Below are 27,383 nucleotides of genomic sequence, written 5' to 3'. Positions count from 1 at the left end.
TGTAGTTTTTTAGATTATTGAATTTTAGTTACATAGAAAATTCTTTCTTTGCTGTGTTGACAAAAAAAGACCCTTTATGACTAAGTGTACAAATTGCATAGGCTGGAGTAATTTATTCTCAAAATAATTTTGCGTATTGGTAGTTTATAGACAGAAGGGCAAGAAGTAATTTGAGCCTCTGAGAAGGAGTTATGTAAATTCATGCTGATCTCAGTATACTATACTGAGTTTTTATTAGAATATTATGTTTTATGGAATAATTTTTGGGGTACAAGTTTCAGTTGTAGCAGCTCTTGTAAGTAAAAAAAAAAACCTGTAAACAAAGATCATCTAAATTGAGTGGATTGAAGAATAAGTACAGTATTTTGTTAGAATAAAGCATCTCTGGAGGCCTGCACAGTTAAAAATGAACATTTAGTAGACATGTTATGAGTGGGATAAGAACAAAGAAATGCAAACCCTTAAAGTTAGTGTGATTTCCACATGGGACATTTCCACATTATCGTTTTCCCCTACCTCCTAGCTGTCTACAGTCTAGCTGAATATCTCATTCATAAGGGAAAAAAGTATTCTAAAATAGGGAAAGTTAGACAAAAATCCCTAGTCTGAAATGTGTAAACTGCTAGTTTTACAGAGCACTGCTTATAGATTCCATTGTTAACCTGTCCTTGGACCTTTCGTGGTGACAGTGTAAGAGTAAGCTAAGAAAATATGATGAAGCAGGTATATTGGAGCAAAATAATGAAATAATATATTTTAAAATTGCAGCTGGTGACTAATTTGGAACCAAGCCTTGGCATTGCAGTCATAGCCATACTAACAGGCTAATCAGTGAAATAACTTTAATGGTTAGACAGTAGTCAATATTTGATCCTAAAAACATGGAAGAAATGAGAATTATTGTTATCACATAGTCTAGGTACTAAACCCACAATTTGGTAGGTGTTCTTTCTGTTTGCATTTCTGTTATGCTTTTCCAAGCCTACATCACTTGCAGTAATCTAGGTGTTAGTATTCTTCTATCTGCTCTCCCTGTCCAGAGTCTCTTCTCCCCTTCAACTGATCTTATACATTGCTCCTAGATTAATTTTCCTAAAATACTTTTTTTTGACATTTTACCTTCTCTGCTCTGAAATCTTCAGTGACTTCCCATTGCTTATAGAACAAAATGCAGACTCTAGCCTAACATTCAGGTTGTCTCCACAGTCTGGATCCCACCTAAGGCATCCAATTCATTTCATTCCAATTTCCTGCTGCACTGGTCCTCAAACTTTTTGATCTTAGGATCCCCCAAAGAGTTTTTGTTTATGTGGCTTATGTGGCTCATAAATATATAAATAAATACAAGGCAATTTAAGGAGGAGAGGTAGCATTAACACCCTGGGGGGAGGTTGTTTGGGAGAAGTCCTGGGAAGGCTTCAAAAAGAAGACATGGCCAAGGCTTGAAATGCTAATATCATGATCTTGAAGGTAGATAATGATGACAATAACTTCTGACATTTAGGTAAACTTTAACATTTGCAGAATGGTTTATATATGCTACTTCATTTGAAACTCACAGCAAACCTGTTATTAACCCTGAGTTAAAACTCAGATTTAGTGGCCATTTTCCCTGTGAGGATTCCAAGGCTCACAGAGCTTAAGCAACTTTTCCATAGTTACACAGTTAGTGGGTATCAGAGGCAGATTTTGAACCTAGGTCTTTCTGATTCCAAATCTAGCCCTCAGTGTACCATGATTCTAAAGACGCAGAGACTAGGGGAAAAGGCATGTTACAAACACAGAGGAGTAGTTTCTGTGAAGGAAGTGGAATATTAGATTTAGGAAACAGCTAATAGTTCAGTTTGTATAGAACACAAGAGTTCATAAAGAGAATATAAATTGAAATTCCTCAAAAGGAATGTTGGAGCTGAACTATAGAGATTCTTAAATACTAGGCTGAGGATGGCCTTTGAGATCTGTTGCAGCTCTGTGGATCCCATGAGTTTTACTTTCTGTTACAGGCAACAGGGAACCACTAAAGGTTTTTTGGTACAGAAATGACATTGTCAGAAGTTAATTTTGGCAACTTCGAGAAGAGAATGAATTGGAGAGGGGAGGACCTGGAGGCAAAGAGATCAACTAGAGAATATTACAATAACACAAGTGAGAGATGATGAGGGCCTGACTGAGGGTATTGGTCCTATGAATTGAGAAAGGACAATAGATGCAAGAGATGATATATATGGGTTTAAAGTTATGATACTTGGCAACTTATTGAATATGGTGGATGAGGGAGAGGAAAGGGTCAAAGTGACTCAGAGGTTAAACATGATTGACTTTGAGGATGGTGTTCTCAATAGAAATAGGGGAATTTGGAGGAGGAATGGGTTCAGGGTAGAGAAAGATAATTCCAGTTTGGGTTTGAGATGTTAATGTGTTATGCATGTGGGAGTTGTCTAGCACTCAAGTTGTTGCTACAGAACTTGAGTTTGGGAGATAGATTAGGACTTCTGTAGAGTTAGAAGTAACACAAAGTGTGTTACCTACTAATGCTCTCTGTAGAGTTAATAGTGTGAGTCCACTGCTGCCAGCTTCTGCCCTCTTTCCCCCAGAGCCCTAAGACTAGAAATATGTATAGTAAGCAGTCACTTTATAATACAGCAAGGGGACACTTTTTACAATTGCTTTTTATAAATACACATAAATGTGCTAAGAATCACAGTTTTTATGATTGTCTATAAACATTCACTTAACATGGTACTATTTAAATAGGAAATCCTTGTCCGGTGTGCTTTGGGTAGAAATGCTACTGGGAGGGGCAGCTAGGTGGCACAGTGAGTAGAGCACCAGTCCTGGAGTCAGGAGGACCTGAGTTCCAATGTGGCCTCAGACACTTGACACACTTACTAGCTGTGTGACCTCAGGCAAGTCACTTAACCCCAATTGCCCTGCCAGAAAAACAAAACAAAACAAAGAAATGCTACTAGCTTAACTGAATCACTTCAACATTGACATTCTTGCTATATTTGAAGACAGAAAGCAAAAGGAAATTGTAGCTAAGTGGACAATTAATAGGCTCCTAAATTTTATTGAGAGGCTTAGTTTTAACTGTCCTAGTCAAGCCATATCTGGAATAGTTGTTCAGGACACTACAGTTTAGTGAAGCAAAGAATTTCCAGGTTGGGGCGAACAGGTTGGTGAAGGGTCTTCTTCTTTGAGTCTGTCATATGAAAGTCATTTGTAAGAATTGGAGGTGTTTAGCTCGGACAGTAGAAGACTCAGGGAGGGAGCGGAGCCAAGAAGGTGACTGGAAAGCAGGGACTAGCATGAGCTCCCCACCGAGCACCTCCAAAAACCTATTAAAAAAATGGCTCTGAACCAATTCTAGAACTGCAGAACCCACAAAATAGCAGAGGGAAGCAGGGCTCCAGCCCAGGACAACCTGGATGGTCTCTGGGTGAGGTCTATCACACACGGAGCTGGGAGCGGAGGGGAGCGGAGCAGAGCGCAGAATGCACTGCGCGGACCAACCAGACCAGGAGCCGGGCGGAGCGTGCCCTAGTGCCCTGAATCAGTGAGCTGTGGCAGTTACCAGACTTCTGAACCCACAAACACCAAAGACAACAGAGAAGGTTAGTGGGAAAAGCTGTGGGAGTAGAAGGAGTTCCCAGTTAGGCCCCCGCCCCAGGGGCAGCAGAGGTGGGACAGCTACAGAAGTACAGCTACAGTTACTTCGGGCCCCAGGCCCACCTGGTGGGAGGAATTAAGTGGCAGATCAGAGCAGGAGTGAAGAGCCTGCTGAAGATCTAAGTCCAGTCTGGGTTGGGGGTTCTTGGGGAAGGAGGAGTGCTGGTGTGGCAGAGCTGGCGCGTCCCCCCCCCAGGCGTGGAACATAGTTCTCTTAACTCTACAAGCAGTCATACCCCGCTGAAAAACTCAAGGGTCAGGTTAGTTGGCTGGGAATAAGGCCAGGCAGCGAAAACGCACCCAGATTCAGTCTCAGACTTGGGAATCTTTCTTTGGTGACAAAGAAGACCAAAACATACAGTCAGAAGAAGTCAACAAAGTCAAAGAGCCTACAACAAAAGCCTCCAAGAAAAACATGAACTGGTCTCAGACCATGGAAAAGCTCAAAAAGGATTTGGAAAAGCAAGTTAGAGAAGTAGAGGAAAAATTGGGAAGAGAAATGAGAAGGATGCAAGAAAACCATGAAACACAAGTCAATGACTTGCTAAAGGAGACCCCCCAAAATACTGAAAAATACACTGAAGAAAACAACACCTTAAAAAATAGACTAACTCAAATGGCAAAAGAGCTCCAAAAAGCCAATGAGGAGAAGAATGCCTTGAAAGGCAGAATTAGCCAAATGCAAAAGGAGGTCCAAAAGACCACTGAAGAAAATACTACCTTAAAAATTAGACTGGAGCAAGTGGAAGCTAGTGACTTTATGAGAAATCAAGATATTATAAAACAGAACCAAAGGAATGAATAAGTGGAAGACAATGTGAAATATCTTATTGGAAAAACCACTGACCTGGAAAATAGATCCAGGAGAGATAATTTAAAAATTATTGGACTACCTGAAAGCCAGGATCAAAAAAAGAGTCTAGATATCATCTTTCAAGAAATTATCAAGGAGAACTGCCCTGATATTCTAGAGCCAGAGGGCAAAATAGAAATTGAAAGAATCCACCGATCGCCTCCTCAAATAGATCCCAAAAAGAAATCTCCTAGGAATATTGTCGCCAAATTCCAGAGCTTCCAGATCAAGGAGAAAATATTGCAAGCAGCCAGAAAGAAACAATTTGACTATTGCGGAAACACAATCAGAATAACCCAACATCTAGCAGCTTCTACATTAAGAGATTGAAGGGCTTGGAATACAATATTCTGGAGGTCAATGGAGCTAGGATTAAAACCAAGAATCACCTACCCAGCAAAACTGAGTATCATGCTCCAAGGCAAAATATGGATTTTTAATAAAATAGAGGACTTTCAAACTTTCTCAGTGAAAAGACCAGAGCTGAATAGAAAATTTGACTTTCAAACACAAGAATCAAGAGAAGCATGAAAAGGTAATCAAGAAAAAGAACCAGAAAAAGAAACTGCAAGGGACTTACTAAAGTTGAACTGTTTTGTTTACATTCCTACATGGAAAGATGATGCGTATGATTCATGAGACCTCAGTATTAGGGTAGCTGAAGGGAATGTGCATATATATATATATATATATATATATATATATATATATAGACATATATATATGTCTATATATATATGTATATGCGAGTGTGTATGTATGTATATATGTATGTGTATATATATATATATATATGGAGAGAGAGAGAGACAGAGAGAGAGAGAGAAAGAGAGAGAGAGAGAGCAGGCACAGGGTGAGTTGAAGATGAAGGGAAGATATCTAAAAGAAATAAAATCAAATTAAGGGATGAGAGAGGAATATATTGAGAGAGGGAGATAGGGAGAGATAGAATGGGGTAAATTATCTCGCATAAAAGTGGCAAGAAAAAGCAGTTCTGTAGGAGGGGAAGAGAAGGCAGGTGAGGGGGAATGAATGAATCTTGCTGTCATCAAATTTGACCTGAGGAGGGAATACCATATATACTCATTTAGGTATCTTACCCCACAGGAAAAAAGGAGGATGAAGATAAAAAAAGAGGGGGGATGATAGAAGGGAGGGCAGGTGGGGGTGGAGGTAATCAAAAACAAACACTTTCGAAAGGGGACAGGGTCAAGGGAGAAAATTCAATAAAGGGGGATAGGTTAGGAAGGAGCAAAATATAGTTAGTCTTTCACAACATGAGTGTTGTGGAAGGGTTATACATAATGATATGCATGTGGCCTATGCTGAATTGCTTGACTTCTTAGGGAGGGTGGGTGGGAAGGGAAGAGGGGATAGAATTTGGAACTCAAAGCTTTAAAAACAGATGTTCAAAAACAAACAAAAAAAAGTTTTTGCATGCAACTAGAAAATAAGACTCACAGGCAATGGGGCGTAGAAGTTTATCTTGCCGTACAAGAAAGGAAGGGAAAAGGGGATGGGAGGGGAGTGGGGTGACAGAAGGGAGGGCTGACTGGGGAACAGGGCAACCAGAATATATGCCATCTTGGAGTGGGGGGATGGTAGAAATGGGGAGAAAATTTGTAATTCAAACTCATGTGAAAATCAATGCTGAAAACTAAATAAAAAAAAAAATTAAAAATAAATAAATAAATAAATAAAAAAGAAGAAGACTCAGGGAACTAGTAGCAATGGGTAGAAGTTGGGAAGAAGCACATTCAGGCATGATGTCAGGAGAAACTTCCTAATGGTTAGAGCTGCCCGCAAATGGAATGTGCTGCCTTGGAGACCTTCAAGAAGAGGTTGGATGACCACTTGTCTGGTACACTATAGTGGGATCCCTTTTATGTATGAATTGGATCTCTAATGATCCCTTTTAACTCTAAAATTCTGCAAGTCTGTGAAGAATGGTTCATGGGTAATTCATAGAGAAGCAAATAAAGGAGTTGACAGTTTTTGTTTTTACCTATTTTTAAAATTTTAAATTTATATATTATATATATTTTAAATTTACATACTATTATGTAGAACTTGCTATTCCTTTTAAGTATATAATCAAGTTATCATGTAAATTTCCTTTTATCCCTCCTTTTTTTCTTTCCTCCCCGCCCTCTGCCCTAGGAATGGCTGCTGTAAAGCATACAATTTCATTAGACACTTGGTCACTTCATGTTATAACACTTGTAATAAGCATTTCCAAAAACACCACCATGAAGATAATTATGCTTATCCCCTAATATCCGTTGTAGATCATGAAGTAGTAGAGACAGTCCGTGAAAAAATCAGTAAGACCCTTTAAGTTAAAACAATGTTCAATACTTGGTGACTTCAGTGCAAAGGAAGGTATAGGCAAAAGTGATGAGAAGTGTTGGAAAAATGAGATTTGGGTGTAAGATAGATACATAAGAGGCCAGAGAAACACATAGACACACCAGATGCCGGTGTATCATGAATATTCTCTTCAGGAAAAGAATTAGGGCATAGGCGGGACCAAGTAATAACACAAGAAATGAAATTGATTATGTCTAAATGGATCTGAAAGAACTAGTTACAAATGTGGGAGTCATTTCCAAATCAATTCTCATTGTACAGTTATTGATCATCTTTTTTAGAGCAAAGATCAAATCTAATACTGAATTACTAAAAAAAAGAAAATAAAAATTAGACGATTTGAAATGTCATTAAAACCATTCCAGCCTTTATGCAGTTGATACTGAAAATGGTAAATGGAATAGATAGCTATATAGACTAACATCATTTCCTAAGGATGTAACTATTTTGTTAACATATAATTTAACCATCACAATAATGAGAATAAAAACTGCCTTAATCAGCAGATCTCTTGGCCAAGCAAATAGATGTGGCAGCTGAGGACAATACAAGTCTAGAAAATAAGCTCACATGGAAAACTTATGAAAAAAGATGGTAGGTCATTAGTAGTATTGTGTCAGAAAATATTGAGAAATGATATAAGAAAAAAAATTTTGTGGAAAAGCGTGGAAATATGAAAAACCCAGTTAATCCAGATCATCTTGAGGGCATTTTGAGAAGAAACTGAAAGTACTACATCAAACAGATAAAAATGGAAAAGATTTGTTACCTTTCAGCCATATTACCTGACCATCCTTCTCATACTCATTCCACCAGATTATGGACTCTGCCCTTGGGACACTAGGCTTTAGATAAGCTTACATTTTATCTTGCCTAGAACAAATCCTCCTCATCACTTCCCAAATTATGCTGCCTTGACGTCATTCCTTTCTCATTTCATGAATTGTCTTCCCCCATTAGAAGGTAAATAGCTTGAGGGAAAAGACTTTCTTTCTTGCTTGTACTTGTAGCCCCAGTGTTTAACACGATGCCTGGCACTTTGTAAGCACTAAGAAATACTTTATCATTCTTTCATTCATAATCATTTGTTCATTATCATGACAAGTTATCCTCTCCATCAGTAACAGTGAATGCACAGTCCCTGATATCTTGTATAAGGACATAGAAATGACAGTAAAGAAAGCAAAGGGCAGCTAGATGAGCCCTGGTTACAACAGAGGAGGGTATAGGAAGAGCAGTGAAGAGTTGATTCTTGATATTAGCCAAAGAAGGTAGGCTGCCAGGCACTTGGGGGAAAATATTGTAGCTATTACTGCTTCTACTTTAAAAAGGGGGAGAAGTAATGAAAGAAAACATCCTACATGCCCACTTTCCCATCTGTATGAAAATAATTTATACATGTATCAGTATCATTAATACAGATATGAGTAAGCAAGTCGGTAGGATTTTACAAAGCATATTGTATAGGAGGCTATGTCTTTACCATTACAAAATTGATTAAGAGTTGTAGAACATACAAGGAGCCACTCTGTTTGTTACTAGTTGACCGAAAAAGAATTATAAAATATAACCTTCCTTTCAGTAAGATATCTCATGTATTGCTTAAAATCATATAAGATTCCTTGAAAGATAGAACAGAGATAAATTTGTTCAACCCTCTAATTATAAATATCAAGTGAGGAATATTGAAGGGATAAGTATAATTGTTAAGGTGTGTTTGCCATTCTTAAGGAGGATGATCAGAACAGAGTCCACATGGAAGACGTTTTTCCTATATAGATGGTGAGGTCCTCCGGATGATTCTGTTTTCTGATGCCAATATGCTGATCCTATAAACATTGGAGTGTGGGAAAGTCTTCTAAATTAAATCCGTAATCATTCAAAGGCCTAGTTGATTGTCAACTCAGGAAAACCCGAGTGAATGAAGAATGTCCATTGATGGGGCTATGTTATGAAGGCAGATGGACAACTCAATAGAGCTGATCCATCAGTACTTACATCTAGGAGTGATACTGCATGAATAGTGAACTGGGCCTAAACTTGTTTGAAAGAAGAGAGAGACACGTTTATGCAGTATTCATGGACTTGTGAATGGCCATTAACCGTTTTGAAAAGCCTTTTGGAATTACACACAAAAAAATTAATAAACAGTGTACCCTTGACCCCACTATACCACTGCTAGGCTTATGCCTAAAAGAGAGGGAAAAAAGGAGGAAAAGGTTCTGTGTATAAACATGTATATATACACATATATATGTATATGCATATATACATATGTATTTATAGCAGTTCTTTCTTTTACAACAATTGAGGAATGCCTGAATGAGTAAGTTGTAGTATATGAATGTGATGGAGTACTATTATTGTGCTATAAGAAATGAGGAAAAAAATGATTTCAAAAAGACTTAGACATATATGAACTGATGCAGAGTAAAGCAAGAAGAACTAGAAAAGCAATTTATAACATCAGTAGTATAAAAAGGAACAACTTTGGTAAACTGGTGAATGAAATCAACAGAACCAGGAGAACAATTTATTCAATAACAACACTGTAAAAACAAAAAACATTAAGCACTACAAGAATTATAATCAGTGTAGTGACTATTCATGTAAAAATATCGTTGAGATGTATGCCCAGCAAAGGAGGAGATCTTACTGATTATGTAGCAAGAATAAAGGGTAACAATGGACTGCATTTGTGCTGCATTGGTAACCTCATATTGTCTAGATCTAGAGAAACATCCTTGGTGGAAGATTAGTCAAATGACATGGACAAGAATAGCACAGATTGAGAAGGTGTGGATGGGTTATGACCTTTTATTATCTGGAAAGATTGACCACATCCGGGAGAACATTGATTCATTTGAAGCCTATTTTTAAGGCTAGAAAATTCAGCTCTTCATGGCATAGTATTTTGTGATAAGCCATATATTATAGTAAAAACTTAAAGCCTTTTGACAGTGTGCGTTCTTACCTTCAAACACTCAAAATAACCTTTCCTGACTTAGTTTTCCAGTTTTAGTTGTTATTTCTGCCAGTTATTGGCAAACCACACCCACTAGCAGCATTCCTCGCCATTGATGCCTGCCCCTTCTATTACCTGTGTGAGCTAAAAGTAGGGGCTTTAGATGGTTCTATAGAGTAGTAGAAGGGGATTGATTATAACTGGGAAACAGAGATAATATGGTTTCTGTATCTTGAGGAATTTTCAAATTCCAGATCAAATAATATTCATGAAACATCAGTTTGGAGCTGCTAAATCTCTTTTTAAATATGTAATTCTTTAAATTAGCAGAGGTTCATATTTTAACTAGTCATGGTAGTATGCTATGATAGAATAGCATGTAGTATTGATAGGCCTGTGTAATGTGAAACTCTATAAAGTCTTGCTGGGGGAAAAAGTATATTCATCTTAATCAGAACTTGTATAGTATGGGAAAATAAATTATTAAGTAAAGTTGTTTATGTGTGAAAAATAATCCTGGCATGTTTCCTACTTTATACTATTTCTCTAATTTGCCATGATTTTGTGTGTGTGTGTGTGTGTGTGATGTTTATATATGCATAGCATTATATTTCTAGATTTTAATGATTTACATGCAATCAGCTGGTTTTGATTTAGAAAATAAAAGCACATTAACATTTGATAAAGATAAGTAAGGATTTTTATCATTGTTGTAAGATAGGTACTTAGGACAAAAAAACAGACTTTAGTATCATTTTAATCCCCTAAAACGATTTTGATAGAGAGGGAGTGTTTAATAAGAATAGTTACCACATTGAGATTTAGCTTCAAAGAATTAATTCTATAGAACTTTGTCCTTTAAATTTGTTTTATACAATACTAAAATGTAAACAGACCTGAAGGGATTTCAGTTTAATGTTCTGTAGCCAATACTAATTATAATAAGTAAATAAGCAAAGTGTTTTAAAATGTAACATAGGGACAATTCCATGGTCCCACCGCAGATCCATCAGAAATAGCAAAGTTAACAAAAATGGAAAATGAAAGATGCTGGAGGGGCTAAAGGAAAAGAGGCACATTGATGCCCTGTTGATGGAGCTATGCATTGGTTTAACCATTCTGAAAGGCAACTTGCAACTGTGTATGCCCCCAAACTTACTAGACCGTACCTGCCCCTTTTCCAGTGATACTGCTACTAGGCCTGTGCCTCAAAGAGATGAAAGAAAGAAGAAAAGGATCTGCGTGTATGAAAGTATTTTACTAGCATTTTGTAGTGGCAAAGAACTGCAGACTAAAGAGGTGCCCATAAGTTCGAATGGCTGAATAAATTATGGTATGTGAATGTAATGTAATACTACTGTACTATAAGAAATGAGGAAGTAGACAATTTTAGAGAAATCTGGGAAGGTTTCTATGAACTGATGTATAGTGAAGTAAGCAAAATGAGGACAATTTGTACTGTACCCCAACTGTGGATTTCTTTGCTGTACCATTCTCTTGAATGGTGATTCCTGGGGACTATTTTGGGTAAGTTTATTATTTCTCAGTGTCTCAGTAGCAGTCAGTGTGCTGCTGTTTCATTTTAATGATACTTTTAAGTAAGAATAAAATAGAGCTCTGGACAGTAACTGAAAGGCTACTCCCCTGGAAAGTATCATTTACCTATATGAACAGTCTTTCCTTAGAGCCATTGTACTATTAAACAATTTTGAAAAACGGGTTATCTCTTAATGGAGATTGGGGCCAGGGGCCCCAATAATAAAGATTGTTCCTCACCTCGTGGACGGAGAGGTGATGGACTAATACGCAGAATAAGATGTATTTTTGGATGTGACCAATGTGACTTTGCTTATTTGTTATAGGCATTATGTGTTTTCTTTTATTCTTTGGGGAGAGGGGAAACAGGTAGGAAGGAGAAGGAAAAAATGCTTGATTTTTTTTTAAAAACCTGCAATACTCAGGATTTGAAAAAAAAAATGAGATATGAGAAAAATATGAGACAACTTTATAATCTTGGGTATAGAAAAAAGTAGCTGTGTTAAACTAGGTAGTAATTGTTTAACAATCGAAATTCTTGTTTTAAAAACTATAAAAGATTATGATGTATTTACCTATCATCAAGCTAGCTGCTCAATTTATATATTGTAAGGTATTTATAATACACAACCACATTGAGAATGATACTTAGATGATGATTTTTAAAAAGTCAGATTTCTTTCAGCAGTTCTGATGAAAATAGAGACCTATTTTCAAGAATGAAAAATTGAAGCATTCTTATGAATCTTTTAATGCTAATTTTAATAATACTTTTTCTAGTAGGGCTGATTACTGATCAGCATAATTTATAATATGAAGATATTTCTTTTATCATGCATCAAGAAATAGTTGATTGACCTATAAAGTCTGACCTTCACATCAATAGTTTCAAATTGTAAATAGAGTAGAATATATATTTGTAGATGGTATTAGAGATATTGTTAGTAATTGGCATTACTGGTCTATTAAGAGGTCTCTAAGGTACCTTAAAGTCAGAATGAATTAATGAAAAGGTTATGAGACAGAGAGTCAAAAGACGTGATTTCTAGGCTCACTTCTGCAGTTAATTAGATGTTTGGCCTTTGGTAAGTCATTTAATTTCACTAAGCCTATTTCATCCTTTGCGAAATGATCAGTTGGACCCAAATCCTTCAATTGTAAGATTCTGTGCTTCTAAAATCCTGAGAGTTGGGGCAGCTAGGTGGCACAGTGAGTAGAGCACAGGCCTTGGAGTCAGGAGGACCTGAGTTCAAATGCAGCTTCAGACACTTGACACACTTACTAGCTGTGTGACCTTGGGCAAGTCACTTAATCCCAATTGCCCTGCCTTCCCCCCTCCAAAAAAAAAATCACATAAAATCCTTGAGAGTCCACTAAGAGATAACTAATATAGCTGCATTGAGTGATCAGAAATTTTGTGATAAGATGGATATTAATTTTTAAAAGAAAAGCATTTCTGTATTTATTTTTTCCAATTACATGTAATAACAATTTTAAACATTTAAAAAAAATTTTAGTTCTGGATTTTCTTCTTTCTTCTCTTCCCTCTTCCACTCCTTGAGAAGGCAAGCAATTTGATATAGATTAAACATGTGCAGTCATGCAAAACATATTTCCATATTATCCATGTTGCAAAAGGAAATACAGACCAAAAAACAAAACAAGAAAAATACAATTCTAAAAAGTATGCTTTGATACTGCATTCAGACTTTATCTGGTTTTTCGCTGGTGATAGATACATTTTTCATCCTTCAGGATTGTCTTGGATCATTGTATTGCTGAGAGTAGTGAAGTCATTCACAGTTGATCACTGTACATTGTTGCTGCTGCTTTGTGCAGTGTTCCCTTGGTTCTGCTCACTTCATTTTGCAGTTCATATGTCTTTCCAGGTTTTTCTGAAACCATCTGGCCCATCATTTCTTATAGCACAATAGTATTCCATAATGATCACATACCACAACTTGTTCAGCCATTCCCTAATTTATGGGCATCTCCTCAATTTCCAATTTCTTTGCCACCACAAAAAGAGATGCTATAAATATTTTTGTACATATAGGTCCCTTTCCTTCTTCTTTGATCTCTGTGGGATATAGAAATAGCAGTGGTATTGCTGGGTCAAAAGGTATGCACAGTTTTATAGCCCTTTGGGCATAGTTCCAAATTGCTCTCCAGAATGGTTAGAATGGTTCACAACTCCACCAAGAGTGCTTTAGTGTCTCAACATTTGTCATTTTTCTTTTGTCACATTAATCCATATGATAAGTGTGAGGTGTTTGCATTTTTCCAATCAGTAGTGATTTAGATTATTTTTTAAATATGACTATGGATAGCTTTGATTTCTTTTTCTGAAAACTGCCTGTTTGTGTCCTTTGACTATTAATTGGGAGATGACACGTATTCTTATAAATTTAACTCAGTTATATATTTGAGAAATGAAGCCTTTATCAGAGAAACTTGCTGTACATTTTTTTCTTGTTTTCTGCTTTCTTTCTAATCTCGGCTGCCTTGGTTTTGTTTGTGCAAAACCTTTTTGATTTAATGTAATCGAAATTAGCCATTTTACATCCTGTAATGCTCTCTATCTCTTCTTTGGTCATTAAAATCTTCCCTCAGAAAAGCACTTTCAACTATAAATTCTTTGCTGTACCCTTACAGTACCATTCTCTTGAATGGTGTTTCCTGGGGACTATTTTGGGTAAGTTTGTTATTTCTCAGTGTCTCAGTAGCAATCAGTGTCCTGGTGTTGCATTTTAATGATAGTCTCGAGTAGAAATAAAGTGGGGCCCTGAACAGTAACTGAACAGTTACATCCCTGGAAAGTAGCATTTGCCTATGTCGAGTCTTTCCTTAGAGCCAAATTACCAGGTTGAAAAGGGAGGAGATTTAATTTAATTTTTCTTGAGAAGAACACAGCTTGCTTTTCTTTTTTTTTTTTTTTTGTAATAGAACCAAGGAGGCATTAGTTTTTGTGCAAAAAACATTAAATACAGGAGACTCCTTCATTTGTATGGATCCTAAATTGGTTATTATTATGAACAGCAAATTAACTCCTTAAATAAGATGTTAGACTAAGAGAATGTTTGGTTGGATATGGTGAATTATAAAATGAGTAGATTATCATTGTTTTTTTTAAAATAAGTTTAATATAGATACTTGTAAAGAAGCAATATATCATACAAAACCCATAATTTGTTCTCCTTATCTATGCTAGCAAGGCCTATATTTGTGTTTAAACAATTATGAACCCCTGTAACTTAATTGAGATCCAGAGAACTGAGAGGTCCTCCCCTCAAAAAAAGAAGTTTAAAAAAATGTTTAAAGGAATAAGATAGGTCCTATAAGGAAGGATTTCTGAACCTGGGGTCTGTGAACTTAAAAAAAAAATTTTTTAATAGCTATATTTCAATATAATTGGTTTCCTTTGTAATTTTAAGGTGTTTTATTTTATTCATTTAAAAACATTATTCTGAGAAAGGGTCCACAGATTTCACCAGACTGTCAAAGGGTTGGGTCTGTGATACACACACATGCACGCGCGCGCGCACGCACACACACACACACACACACGCGCGCGCGCGCGTGTTGATAAGAACTTCTGGTGTAAGGGAAGACTAAAGGGATTAGAGTTTTTCAGTCCAGGAGAGAAAAAAGAGAATTGTGTTCTAAAAGAGGAAACTACCATATACTGCACAGTGGAATGAGATGAAATAAGTTTAAATTATACTGGGAGAATTTAAGGTAAACAGGAAGAATTATAGGTTCAGGGACACCAAGATAGATCATTAAAAGGAGATTTTGCAATCATAGACTCTGCTGATAGGCGGCATGGGATAGAGAAATAGAGGAAGAAGTGCTAGACTTAGACATGAGTTCAAATTCTGCCTCCTACCCTGGTTGGGCAACCAATCATAGGTTACCTAATCCAAGACTCAGTTTCCTCATCTGCAGATATTTACCTGATATTATTGTTATGAAGTACACACAACATGATGTTGAAGTGCTTTATAAATCTTAAAAGGCATATGTGTTAGTTCTTATAATCTCTTCACAATTTTAAAGGAAAAGGCAAACCCCTTTTGGAGATGACATTTCATCCACTGTAAGATCTGGAAGGCAAAAGAGCATGAATGAGGTGATCTGATCTCCAAAGAGCCTTTTCAGCCTTGATTCAATAAAAGTGACATTATGTTTTCTGAGGTTGCTGCTAATGTTAGGCTGCCCTAGAAGTTTCCTTAAAATTTTATAGACCATATTTAGAGGGGAAAAAATGTTCTTTTTTGGACTTGAGCTTCCTTTAGTGACTTTTCTTATTAAAATAAATTTCCTAGGTTGAAAATTTATGCAGTAAGCTAGCATAACAAAAGGAGCTAGCCATAGTAGGGGTTTAGAGTCCAGGGGTGGGGAATATGTGGCCCTCTAGGTCCTCAAGTGTGGCCCTTTGAATGAATACAAACTTCATAGAACAAAACCCCTTAATAAAAGCATTTATTCTGTAAAATTTGGACTCAGTCAAAAGGTCACACACACCCAAGGCCCTAGAAAGGCCATGGGTTCCCTTGGTAGATTCTTTGAGTTAAAGAGTTTTCTTCCTTCCTTACTTGGCTCCTCCCTCCCTCCCTTCCTTCCTTCCTTCCTTCCTTCCTTCTTTCCTTCCTTCCTTCCTTCTTTCCTTCCTTCCTTCCTTCCTTCCTTACTAGTCTTTAAGAGCTTCATGATTGTGGGCCTCAAAGCAAAGTCTGGTTCATGTCACAGAAACCTTTGACTTTTCTGGATATTAAGTGTTCTGTTATAATTTTTCTGATGCAGCTAAAGATTAGACTTCTTACTGTGCATACCCTTTGACCCAGCAGTACTGCTACAATGTCTGTATTTCACAGAATAGCAACTCTTTTAGTGGTAGCAAAGAATTGGAAATTGAGGGATGCCCATAATATGGGGAATGGCTGAACAGTTGCGGTATATGATTGTGATGGAATACTGTTGTACTATAAGAAATGATGAACATGATGATTTCAGAAAAACCTGAGACCACTTATGTGAGCAAAGGGAAGTGAGCAGAACCAGTATTGTAATGATAATCAACTGTGAAGGACTTAGCTACTCTGATCAATACAATGGTCCAGGACAATTCCAGAGAACTCATGATGAAAAATACTATCCACCTCTGGAGAGAAAACTGATGAATTCTTCAGTACAGATTGAAGCATATTTTCTCACTTTCTTTACTGGCCCCCCATTTTTTTGCAACATGGCTAATATGGAAATGTTTTACATGACATGCCTTCTTGGTGGGTGAGGGAGGGGCTAAGGGAGAGATAGAATTTGGAACTCAAAGTTGAAAAATGATTTTTTAAAAAAATTAGAACTCTTTTTTTAGGGGTAGAATTTAATGGAAAATGTCAAGAGAAATAAGGAATTTTACCTAAATCAAAAGGCCTTACCAACATTCTGTTGAGGCAGTGATCAAATATACAATATTAGTAACAATTGGTGAGCTAGTCAACCTTGAAAATGATCATTACACAGGTTGGACAACATTGCCCATAATTAGTGCAAGGTGAAGTTTTATTTCCCTAAGCTGTTAATGTTTAAGTTGTGTGTCATTTCAGGATCTCTGACTCATCAGCTCTAATACCATTTACAGCATTCACAGTACTGCATGAACAAGTATATTTAGTGCTTTGGTTCATTGTCCTTGCCTTTCTAATATTAGAAACTACTGAGACTTGAAATTGCTTAACATTAACATCATAACCAATGTATTGTTACGTTGGGGCACAGAAAAACATTTTAGTGACTTAAGATTCTGTGTGCAGCAAACTCATGATAAATGTATTCATAATTTGTAGTTTAAAATATTAGTGATGTCACTTCAAACCACATTCTGTCCCAAATAGTATTGACTTCTCTCCCACCCCCCCAACTTCTGTGTGGTGCAGAACTGCCTTCAAAGGTATGCAGGAGGAAGAGATGGATGGTCTATTGCTATATGCTGCTAAATGGTGTAATTTTATTTTATCCCTTTAAATTTGTCCTTGCTAGGCCAGTTGGTATAATAGGACTTGTTTATAAGGCTACACACCTCAGTCCTTCACCATTCATCTCATTCTCCCTATTCTAGTTTATTTTGCCATTTCAGGTCAGGTACTCTCTGTTCACTACCCCTTACCCATTTAAATTTACAGAGGAATTTCCTGAAGTGGAAAGGGGTAATAGAAAAGAGGAAAAAGAGAGATCTATGTATAGGATTTTGTGGGTTCCCCTTTTTTCTTTATATTCCCCACTTTTCTTGTTCCTAAAGCCAACATGATGGGAAATGAAAGGGAATGGATCATCAGGTAAATTTCTCCATTTGTGATGATCCACAGAATGATAATGGTGAATATATCTTAATAAATATTCACAATATTTAGATAGGAAAGAGAGATAATCTTGGACATTTCCTTTGATAGTACTAAAGTGAAACACCTTCACAAAATATTCTAGCATTGAAAGAATTTTGAACATTTATATGTGAAGAGAATGATATGTACAAACACACAGAATACATAAAATTATTTTATTATACTTGCTTGAGACCTTAGCAAGTGAACGTAGGTACTATAGATAGAGCTTAGTGTCTCAAAACCTGAGTTCAGATCTTTGCTTTGGCATTTATTACCCATGTTGACATTGGGCAAATTACTTAGCCTCTCTGGGCCTCACTTTGCTTATATGTAAAGTGAGAACAGTTCTAAATAATTGACCCTGTGAATGTGGAAGAAATATAGTAACCCTCCCATCCACTCGGACGTACCATTGTTGTCATGCTTTTGTATTAAGGAAATACCTTGTTACTACTTTGGCAAACATGAATGCAAAATAGTTAAGAAAAGCCTGGAATGTTTTATTATATATAGTGTATTTGAAAAATTCCTAACCTCTAAAAAGTGGTAAAGGAGAGGACTAACCAAATGCAGTATATGTAAGGAAATTTCTGACTAGTTCTGATTTGTGAAATACTTGCCAATGTGGGTATTGAAGGTCATGTTGTGCTTCTCATACATAATAAGCGTGTGACCATGGACAAGTCACATAACCTCTCAGTGACCTAAGCCTTGTCAGAGAAGTTGTTGATCTTCATTGGTAGAAGTTTCCATAGCATGAATTCACAGCTCCAGGTTTCCCTGTTTTAGAAGAAAAAAATTGTTGAATTTGACTTTATTCTTTAAAAAAAATTATTATAAACTTAATCCTCAACATAAACAAAGGTTTTAATATACAAATACCCAAAAAAGTCTATATGAAATCATGAACTTCTGTTATGTATACTGTTTTGAAAAAGCATATATTAAATTTAACGTGGCTAACAAATGACCATATTTTGTGTGCCTTTCTGAATTTAAAGTTCTGGGTATTTTTTTCAGTGTTTCATTGGTGAACCATTTTTTCCTCTCTGTCACTGCCTTTTTAAAAAATCATTATTGTATTTTTCTGTTAATAAATCTATTTCCTCTCTCCCTTCACCTTTACCCCCACACACATACTGAATAAGGAGGAAAAATATTAAACCCTTGTAATAAATATGTATAGTCAAGCAAAACATTTTTGCATTGTCCATATTAAAAAACATATCTGAAAAGTATATCTCTGAATCTATCCCATCTCTTTGAGAAGGTGTATAACATGTTCTACAGCATGAGTTCTCTAGAAAAATGGTTCTTTGAGCTAATCAAAATTTTCAGATCTTTAGAAGTTGTTTGTCTTTATAATATTGTTATTATATAAGTTGTTCTCCTGGTTCTGTTCACTTCACACTGTATCATTTCATATGTCTTCCCAGGCTTCTTTGAAACTATCCTTTTCATAATTTCTTATAACACAGTTGTATTCCATTATATCCATATACCATAATTTGTTTAGCTATTCGCCCATGGATGGTAATCCCCTTAGTTTCTGTTTCTTTGCCACCACAAAAAGAGCTGCTATAAATAATTCCATACGTATTAGTCGTTTTTCTTATGTCTTTGATCTCTTTGGGCAATAAACCAAGTTGTGGTATTGATAGGGTTTGTTTGGGACATAGTTCTGAATTGCTTCCCAAAATGTCTGGTTAAGCAGTTTTTGTAAATATCTGAGTGTGTGCAGTATGTAGACTGCTTTCTCAAGTGGCTGAATGAGTTCACAGCTCTATTAGTGGAACCTTAATGTATCTGTTTTCTCACAGCCACTTACATATTTGTGATTTTCCTTTTTTTATTAACTTTGACAGTCTGATGGATGTGATATGGAACCTCAGAGTTGTTTTTAATTTGAATTTTTCTATTTATTAGTAATTTGGAGCATTTTAATGTGATTATTTATAGCTTGTATTTCTTCCTTTGAAAACTGCTTTTTCATATCCTTTGACCATTTATCAATTGGGGAATGGCTAATTCCTAAATTTGAATCAGTTTGTTATTTGTCTTGGAAACAAGACCTTTATCAGAGAAATTTATCGCAAAGATTTTTTTCACAGTTCCCTGCTACCCTTTTAATATTAGTTGCATTGGTTTTGTTTATACAAAAACTTTTATTAAATTTTTATACAATCAAAACTATACATTTTATTTGTCCTCTCTATCCTTCATTTGGTCATGAATCTATTACTACCTATTCTCCACCTGAATCCTCATAGAAGTCCTCCATTATAACAAGTGTAGTCAAGCAAAACAAATCAGTACATTGACTGTGTTTGAAAATATACATCTCATTTGGCACCTCTTGTCCATTACCCTTCTTGCCAAGAAGTAGGAGGCATGCGTCATCGTTAGTCTTCTCAAGTCATGATTTGTCACTGGTTGATCAGAGTTCTAAAGTTGTTTTCCTTCACATTATTTTGGACATTGTATGCATTGTTCTCCTATTCTGCTTATTTCACTCAGCTCATACAAATTTTCTCTGAATTTTTCATGGTCATCTTTCTAATGGTGCAATGACATTTCATTGCATTTGTATAGTATAGTTTGTCCAGCCATTCTGTAATTGATGGACTCTGTTTTTCTTTGCTACAACAAAAAATGTTTTTATAGATGTTTTTAAACATGTATGTTCTTTTCCTCTAGCTTGGATCTTTCTGGGGTATATGCCTCATAATGTTATTGTTGGGTGTACTTAGTAGGGTGGGGGTTTTTTTTATATTGTTCCAAATTTGTTTCTAGAATCGTTGAATCAGTAACATCTCCCCCACCAGCTATTAGGGTGCTTGTCCTCTTACAGCCCATTCAAGTAATTGGCTCTCTCCTTAATCATGTCTTTCTTTTTTTTCCTCTATGGAATTTTTAGGCCACTTTCATGAAAATTAATTTTTTTCTCATTATAGCAGTTACCAAAAAGCAGCTTATATACTTCTGAATATTTTTGAAATATAGGTTGTCAGGGCAGCTAGGTGGCGCAGTGAGTAGACCACTGGCCCTGGAGTCAGGAGGACCTGAGTTCAAATCTGGCCTCAGACACTTGACACATGTACTAGCTGTCTGACCTCGGGCAAGTCACTTAACCCCAATTGCCCTGCCAAAACAAAAACAAATAAACAAAAAAAAAAAGAAATATAGATTGTGTGCCATGTGTTCTTTTGAAAATCTGTAGTAAGAAGCCTTCTAGATTTTGTAGTAGAAGAATTGGCATTTGGGTATACTTACTGTGGGGAAAAAATGATTTAGAAGCCTTTGGCATTAAACTTCTTTTCCATGTTTTTCCCTTCAAGCACTCACTTCTTCCAAATTCCTCATTACTGCCAAAGGTATCACCATCCTTCCAGTCTCTCAGGTTTGTAGTACAGGTATTAATTTAGACTTTTTATTCTCTCACACCCCACATAGCTAGCCATTTTTATCTCTACTGCATCTCACATCCAGCCCCTTCTCTCCACTCACACAGCTACCACCTTAGCTCAGGCTCTCACCATGTCTTGCTCTAGATTATTGAAGTAGTTTCCTGATTGTTCTCTGTTGCCTCAAGTCTCTTACCACGTCAGTCTGTCCTACAGACTGCTGCCAATGTAATTTTCTTTAAGCTCAGATCTGATTATGTGACTCCACTAATTAAATGATTGACTGATAGAATTCTAGACCCTGGTTCTCATACATGTTGTAACCTCTACCTTCTTTCTACCTTTTGGCAGTTGCACTGTTTTTATTATATATATGGAATTATGTAATCTTATGGACATAAAGTGCTGACAGTATATGTGGATACATATCATAGATCTGTTTATGGAAACAGTCAAGATTTTATAGGATGAGTCAAAAGTCTCTGGGCACTTACCATTGACAGTTAAGTACAGTGAAATCCTTTTATAAAGATGATGTTGAGAACTGTGTTTACATTAGGTTTTCATCAAGTTTTGGGGTATCTGTGGCATATCCAAATCTTTGTAATAACTAGACACGTTGTTATAGGAAGATATTGTAACAGAGCACAATTCTTGCATATAAATAGCAGCATATTTTTCTTGAACTAAAATGTTGACACTTGTGTCTTCTACATGTTTCCAAGCCTGAATCTTCATGTCTTTTCTTAATTATAAATGTTTAATTTCTCTTAGGCCTTTTCAGCAAAGGTACCACAGGAACGTTTGGATCACCCTGTTTAAAGATTCCTAGTTTCATTCTCAATGTTTTAAATACTTCGTGCTTTAAAAATTATGATGAACAGATCTCTGAAGTTCATATTTTGTTCATTATGAATTAAATAATATTATAGTTGCTACTTTGTAGCAACTATACGTATTTGAGAGGAATGAAAGGGTACTTTTTGATGTAAGTCAAACATTTTTTTTTCATTCAGGAGCTTGCAGATCATACCAATTATGTAATGTTAACTATGTTAACATTTGTAAAGAACACAGAGCTCCTTAGGAACAACACTGTTTATGGTTATTTAAAAGTAATCATTTTTTGAAGAAAAGAATGTTCAGCTTTCTTTGTAACTTCTGATGTCATCACTGTAGAGGCCATCTAATTTTTAAAATTGAACAGTACTTCTAATGTATAAAGTGACTAATAGTATTTGACTCATAAAGATCAAAATCTGTTTCTGAGTATTCTGATTTGATGACTTAAGTAATTCATAGTAATTAACACCAGAATTAATATGAGAATTCTGTGCATATTTTGATGCATAACTTGAAAATGAATTCTAGATTTTCACAATGGTACTTCCTCTTAACCTTCTAAGGAGTGTTCTTCTAGGGCTCTAGATTTGCTAGCAGAATACCTGGATTCAAATCATGGCCCTGTCAGTGAATAGCTGTGAAATAGACAGATCACTTCACCTCTCTGGTCCTCAGTTTGCTAATCTGTAAATTGGTTAGGCTGTGATAGCTTGGCTTGAATTCTGACATTCTGTGGGTCTCTGAATCTTCCTGTAAACAAAAGGTTGGTGGCCAATTTGTTTTTTTACACAGAGTTGGAGCCCACAGTGTAAATTTACCCCCTTTTTCATTTTCAGGAAATATTGAAAATCTTATTTCAGAATAACAGAGGATGAAACACACCCCTCTCTCAGTAGGCAGGTGGGAGATCATGGTGAAGAATGTTCCATGAACAATTAGATGGGGTTATTTTGCCAGTTATTTTTATCCATTTACTATAACATTCATTGTTATAGTGCAGGGTTCATTGGGGAGCAGATTGTATATCAACCAAACCTGCTCTTTCTATAGTTACTGATGATCTATTAACTGCCCAATATAAAGTACTCAGTTACCTTCTTCTGGATGTTTGTTCTTCCCTGAATTTTAATAATGCCCTCTTTTTTATTCTCTTAACTGTCTCATCATTGCTCATCACTACCCTTTCTGATTTATCACCCATATCTGATCCCTTGACTGTAGGTCCAACCCCAGGGCACAATCCTGGGCCCTTTTCCCTACATTTTCTCCCCTGCTAACCTCATCAGCTCCCATGGGCTCTGGTTGTAACTCTCATGCCAGGAAATTACCTTTTCTTATCTCAGTCTCTTAGAATCACCTAGTTGCTTTTAAGACGTAGCTCAGACACCACCTTCTATGTGAAGTCTTTCACGATCACTTCTCTAGTGCTCTGCAGATACTATTCCCCCCTCCCCCTCCAAATTGCCTTGCATCTAATTCGTGTATCAGTTGAAAGCCCAGGACCTAATCATAGAAAAGGGGCCAAAATATTAAAATTAGATATAAAATGTGACCATGTCATATGATCTGTTTATGATATATGAACACAAGGCCCCTTGAGTAAGTCAGAACAGAGCAATGTTATTGGATGATGATTGAGCATTTTCCCAGAAGACCCTTAAAAGATGACAGTTTAGGTGAATTTCAGAAAAACCTGAAAAGACTTACATGAATTGATGCTGAGTGAAGTAAGCAGAACTAGGAGAACATTGTACACAGTAACAGCAGCATTGTCCGATGACCAGCTGTGATAGACTTAGCTCTTCTTAGCAATGCAATGATCTAAGATAATTCCAAAAGACTTAGGATGAAAAATGCTATCCACGCCCAGAGAAAGAACTATGGAGTCTGAATGAACATTGAAGCATCATATTTCCTTTTTTGTTGTTTCTTCCTCATGGTTTTTCCCTTTTGCTCTGATTCTTTCACAATGTGCTTAATGTAGAAATATGTTTGGTATGATTGTACATACCAAACATATAGGTATGTTATATAACCTATATCAGATTGCATGCTTTCTTGGGGAGGAGGGAGGGGAGGAAGGGAGAAAAAATTTAGAACTCAACATCTTATAAAAGTGAATGTTGAAAACTAAAAATAAATTTTAAAAAAGATGACAGTGTGGTCATTTAGTTAGGGGTAGCAGAGGCAGGAGTCAGAAGTCAGAGAAGAACCTAACTCCTTAGCTTTGGGGAAGGAGAGAATCTTCTCTCCTCCTGCCACCTCCCACTGACCATGGCATCTAGTATTGGAGCTACTTGCTCAGCTCAGACACCATCTGGCATTTGGAAAGTCATTTCCAGACAGTTCAAAGAGTACTTGAGAGAGGACAGACTAAAAGTGGCAGCCATTTGAGACAGGAAGCAACTTGAAGGAACAGGACTTAGAGCCATACAGAAGAGAACCTGGAGCTGCAGAGAGGAGTAGACTGTAGGAACCGGGCTAAGCAGCACCCAGCATGTGCTGTCTGTCCCCAGGAGTAACTTTGTGAGAGACTATACTAGGAAAGAAAGGACATTGATGCTCTGGAGTTCCAGAGTTGTGAATTGCCTGGCTGCACGTGTTCCCTGAACGATGTGCTTCACTGCCATTGTACTCTGTGCACACTCTTCCTATGGACACTGCATTTGTGGAAGAAGTTTATGTCAGAAATGTTTTCCAGCCATTATGACATTTTTTTTAGTAAATACCATTATTCTGAGTTAATCGTGTCTATAGTCTGACTTACTGAGAATCACAGCAGTGGAGTCTATACTGTTAGCAGTGTAGACCCACCGGATACCTACTCCTTATCCTGAGGTAGCAGCCACCCTAAGGGGTTAGAGTGCAAAGTTGGGGGAGGAGCAAATAGCAAATACTCTTAAGTATGTACATATTTGTCTCCTCAGAGAGAATATAAGCTATTTGAGGGAAGAATTGTTTATTTTTGTCTTTTTATTCCCGGCACCTAGCACAGTGCTTGATGCATAAGTGCTTAATAAATGTTTATTGTTGTTTAAAATAAAGCCAAATGACTTCCATTAAAAAGCAGTGGGGAGATTTTGAGAACCACTGTTAATGCTGTACTGCATTACACATAGAGTGGGATATATTTTTTTGTTGTTCCTTCGTTTCAGTCATGTCCAATTCTTTGTGATTCCATTTGGGGTTTTCTTGGAAAAGATACTGGCCTGGTGTGGTTTACTGTTTTTTTCTCCAGCTAATTTTACCAGTGAGGAAACTTAAGACAAAGAGGTTAAGTGAATTGCCTAGGGTCACACAACTACTAAGTGTCTAAGGCCAGATTTGAACTCAAGAAGATGAGTCTTTCATTGCCTCAACCTAGCTGCCCAGGTTTAGATTTCTTCTAATCTATATTAGATTTCTTCTAATCTGTATTTTCTCTTGGAATGATGACTTATCTGAATAATGCTCTAACATATTTCTCTTTATTAGCAAAATACCTAATCATTCACTCAGTAGACATTCAGTATTGGTTGATGCTAGAAGGAACAGAACTTTGTAGTATTACTTTTTTAAAGATAAATTCATATCTAGGAAAAGATTGTTCAGACATTTTCAAATGTGCTATTTTTTATTAGAGCTTCAGTGCATAATCACTTCACCACATAATTTTCTTGTGACATGTATTGTAACTCAGACTTTCCAAGTAAATCTTCTTTGCATTCATTTTTTTACAGGATATCTTAGTGCGGTGCAGATTTCCATTTGTATAGCTATTTCAGGGGAAGTTAATTCTTTCGACTAAAATAAAAAAAATTTAGGCAACAGAGGCTGGTGAAATCTCTATTTCCTGTTACTAATAGGAAGCCAAAAATTGACATGAATATGTACATTTCTCTAGAACAAAGAAAGATTGTATATTTTCATCAGATTCTACTAAAATCAGGTATAGAATGGTGGTTTATGAAAATAGCTTGACATGTTTGCTATTGTGCTTCCACTATTCAGTGGAATCAGTTTTGGGGGTAAATTCTGAAAAGTTACTCCTTAATATATCTTTTTTTTTCAATCAGTACTTTAAAAGATTTGCTATTCCATTGTTCCATAGATGACTAATAAGTAAATTACATAGACCAGGGTTGCATTTGTTTTTCTTAGTTAGGAATTTTGAGAGGTTTGTTTAGTATTTGGATTAGAGAGTCAAGTGCCACTCAGCAGCTTGACTAAGCTGCTGAGAAAATTTCTCTCCATTTATCTCTCTGTAAAATGTATAAAATATGTGCTTAGTGCTTTAAGTTGTATACTTACTTTAGTGAAGGATAACATACCCTGACATCAGTGAGATTGTGTATCACTGGAAGTATTGAAGCTGAATCAAGTGTCATGAAAATTCTTAATGTGATTGAGACCATCTGTTAATGACTTCATTTTCCTTCCTTCAGACCTCAGAATTTAACTCTGTATCTTCATCCATTCTTGCTTCCTTTTCTAGAACCTCAGATGATGAAGTAGCTCTTTTTTTTTTTTTGGCCAAGGCTGACCCGTCCAATTATGCCTGCCTCCTTTGGAAGCTTGCCTCTTCTATCATTCTGTCATCTGAGATAAGAAATATAAATATGTTCCAAGCTTTAATGAGCTATATAAATCCCACCTATATAAATCTATATTTATATAACAATTATAATCTCATTCTTTTCATCTTTTTGATGAGAGAAATGGTCCTGGGACAAATTATTAATCTGCTATTATTCCTGTATATTTAATCACATGCAGGTTATTACACAGGTAGATAAAATAACTTTTTTTTTTGTAATAGAATAAAGGTTTTAGGTTAGGATATAAACTCATCCTCTGTGGATGCACTGAAAGCATTCTTGGTACAACTTTGGTAATAGACAAGTCAACAGGAATGACATATACTTTGTCCTGTTTCCATGTGATATTGATCTCTTCTGTATATTTTGAAAGCTTTTTGTTCCATGTAGCTTTGAAGATTGAGAATTTGGTCTAGTGATATCTATTTAAATGGTCATTCTTAAGTTTTTATGGATCAGCATTATGGGGGCTGCTGGACGGGAACCGTTTATTCTGTAATAATTATAGGGTTCCAGTAGAATTTATTATTTAGTTCTCTAGGTTATTTTGAGGTCTGTATTTGTAGTCTGGGAATTTTCCATGGAAGGTAAATAATTTTAGCTAGGTATATGTTAGTGCTAAATTTTCATAGTCTGCATTGTCTCTATCATTCCCTTGTATAATCTACATAGATCACTAAGTCCTGGCTCCTTGAGAATACTGTAGTGTCTGTTGGCAGTGCCCTGGCCCTGAATTTAAAAAAAGAAACAAACAACCTTGTTTCCACAAACAAAACTGCA

The 27,383-nt window shown here is 36.3% G+C and overlaps 1 protein-coding gene across 1 annotated transcript in view; it reads left to right on the top strand.

Annotated features, from left to right (window-relative positions):
- Positions 1–27,383, top strand: part of LMTK2 (lemur tyrosine kinase 2) — a 110,349-nt gene that overhangs the window by 5,634 nt on the left and 77,332 nt on the right. The window contains exon 2 of the mRNA XM_036741409.1: positions 7,903–7,907. Within this exon, the coding sequence (XP_036597304.1) occupies positions 7,903–7,907 (5 nt within the window). The remainder of the gene's footprint in view (positions 1–7,902; positions 7,908–27,383) is intronic.

The sequence above is a fragment of the Trichosurus vulpecula genome, chromosome 1 (assembly GCF_011100635.1).
Source record: "Trichosurus vulpecula isolate mTriVul1 chromosome 1, mTriVul1.pri, whole genome shotgun sequence".
Classification (NCBI taxonomy): Eukaryota; Metazoa; Chordata; class Mammalia; order Diprotodontia; family Phalangeridae; genus Trichosurus; species Trichosurus vulpecula.
The sequence above is the reverse complement of the archived record's forward strand: the minus strand, read 5'-3'. Positions and strand labels throughout refer to the sequence as shown.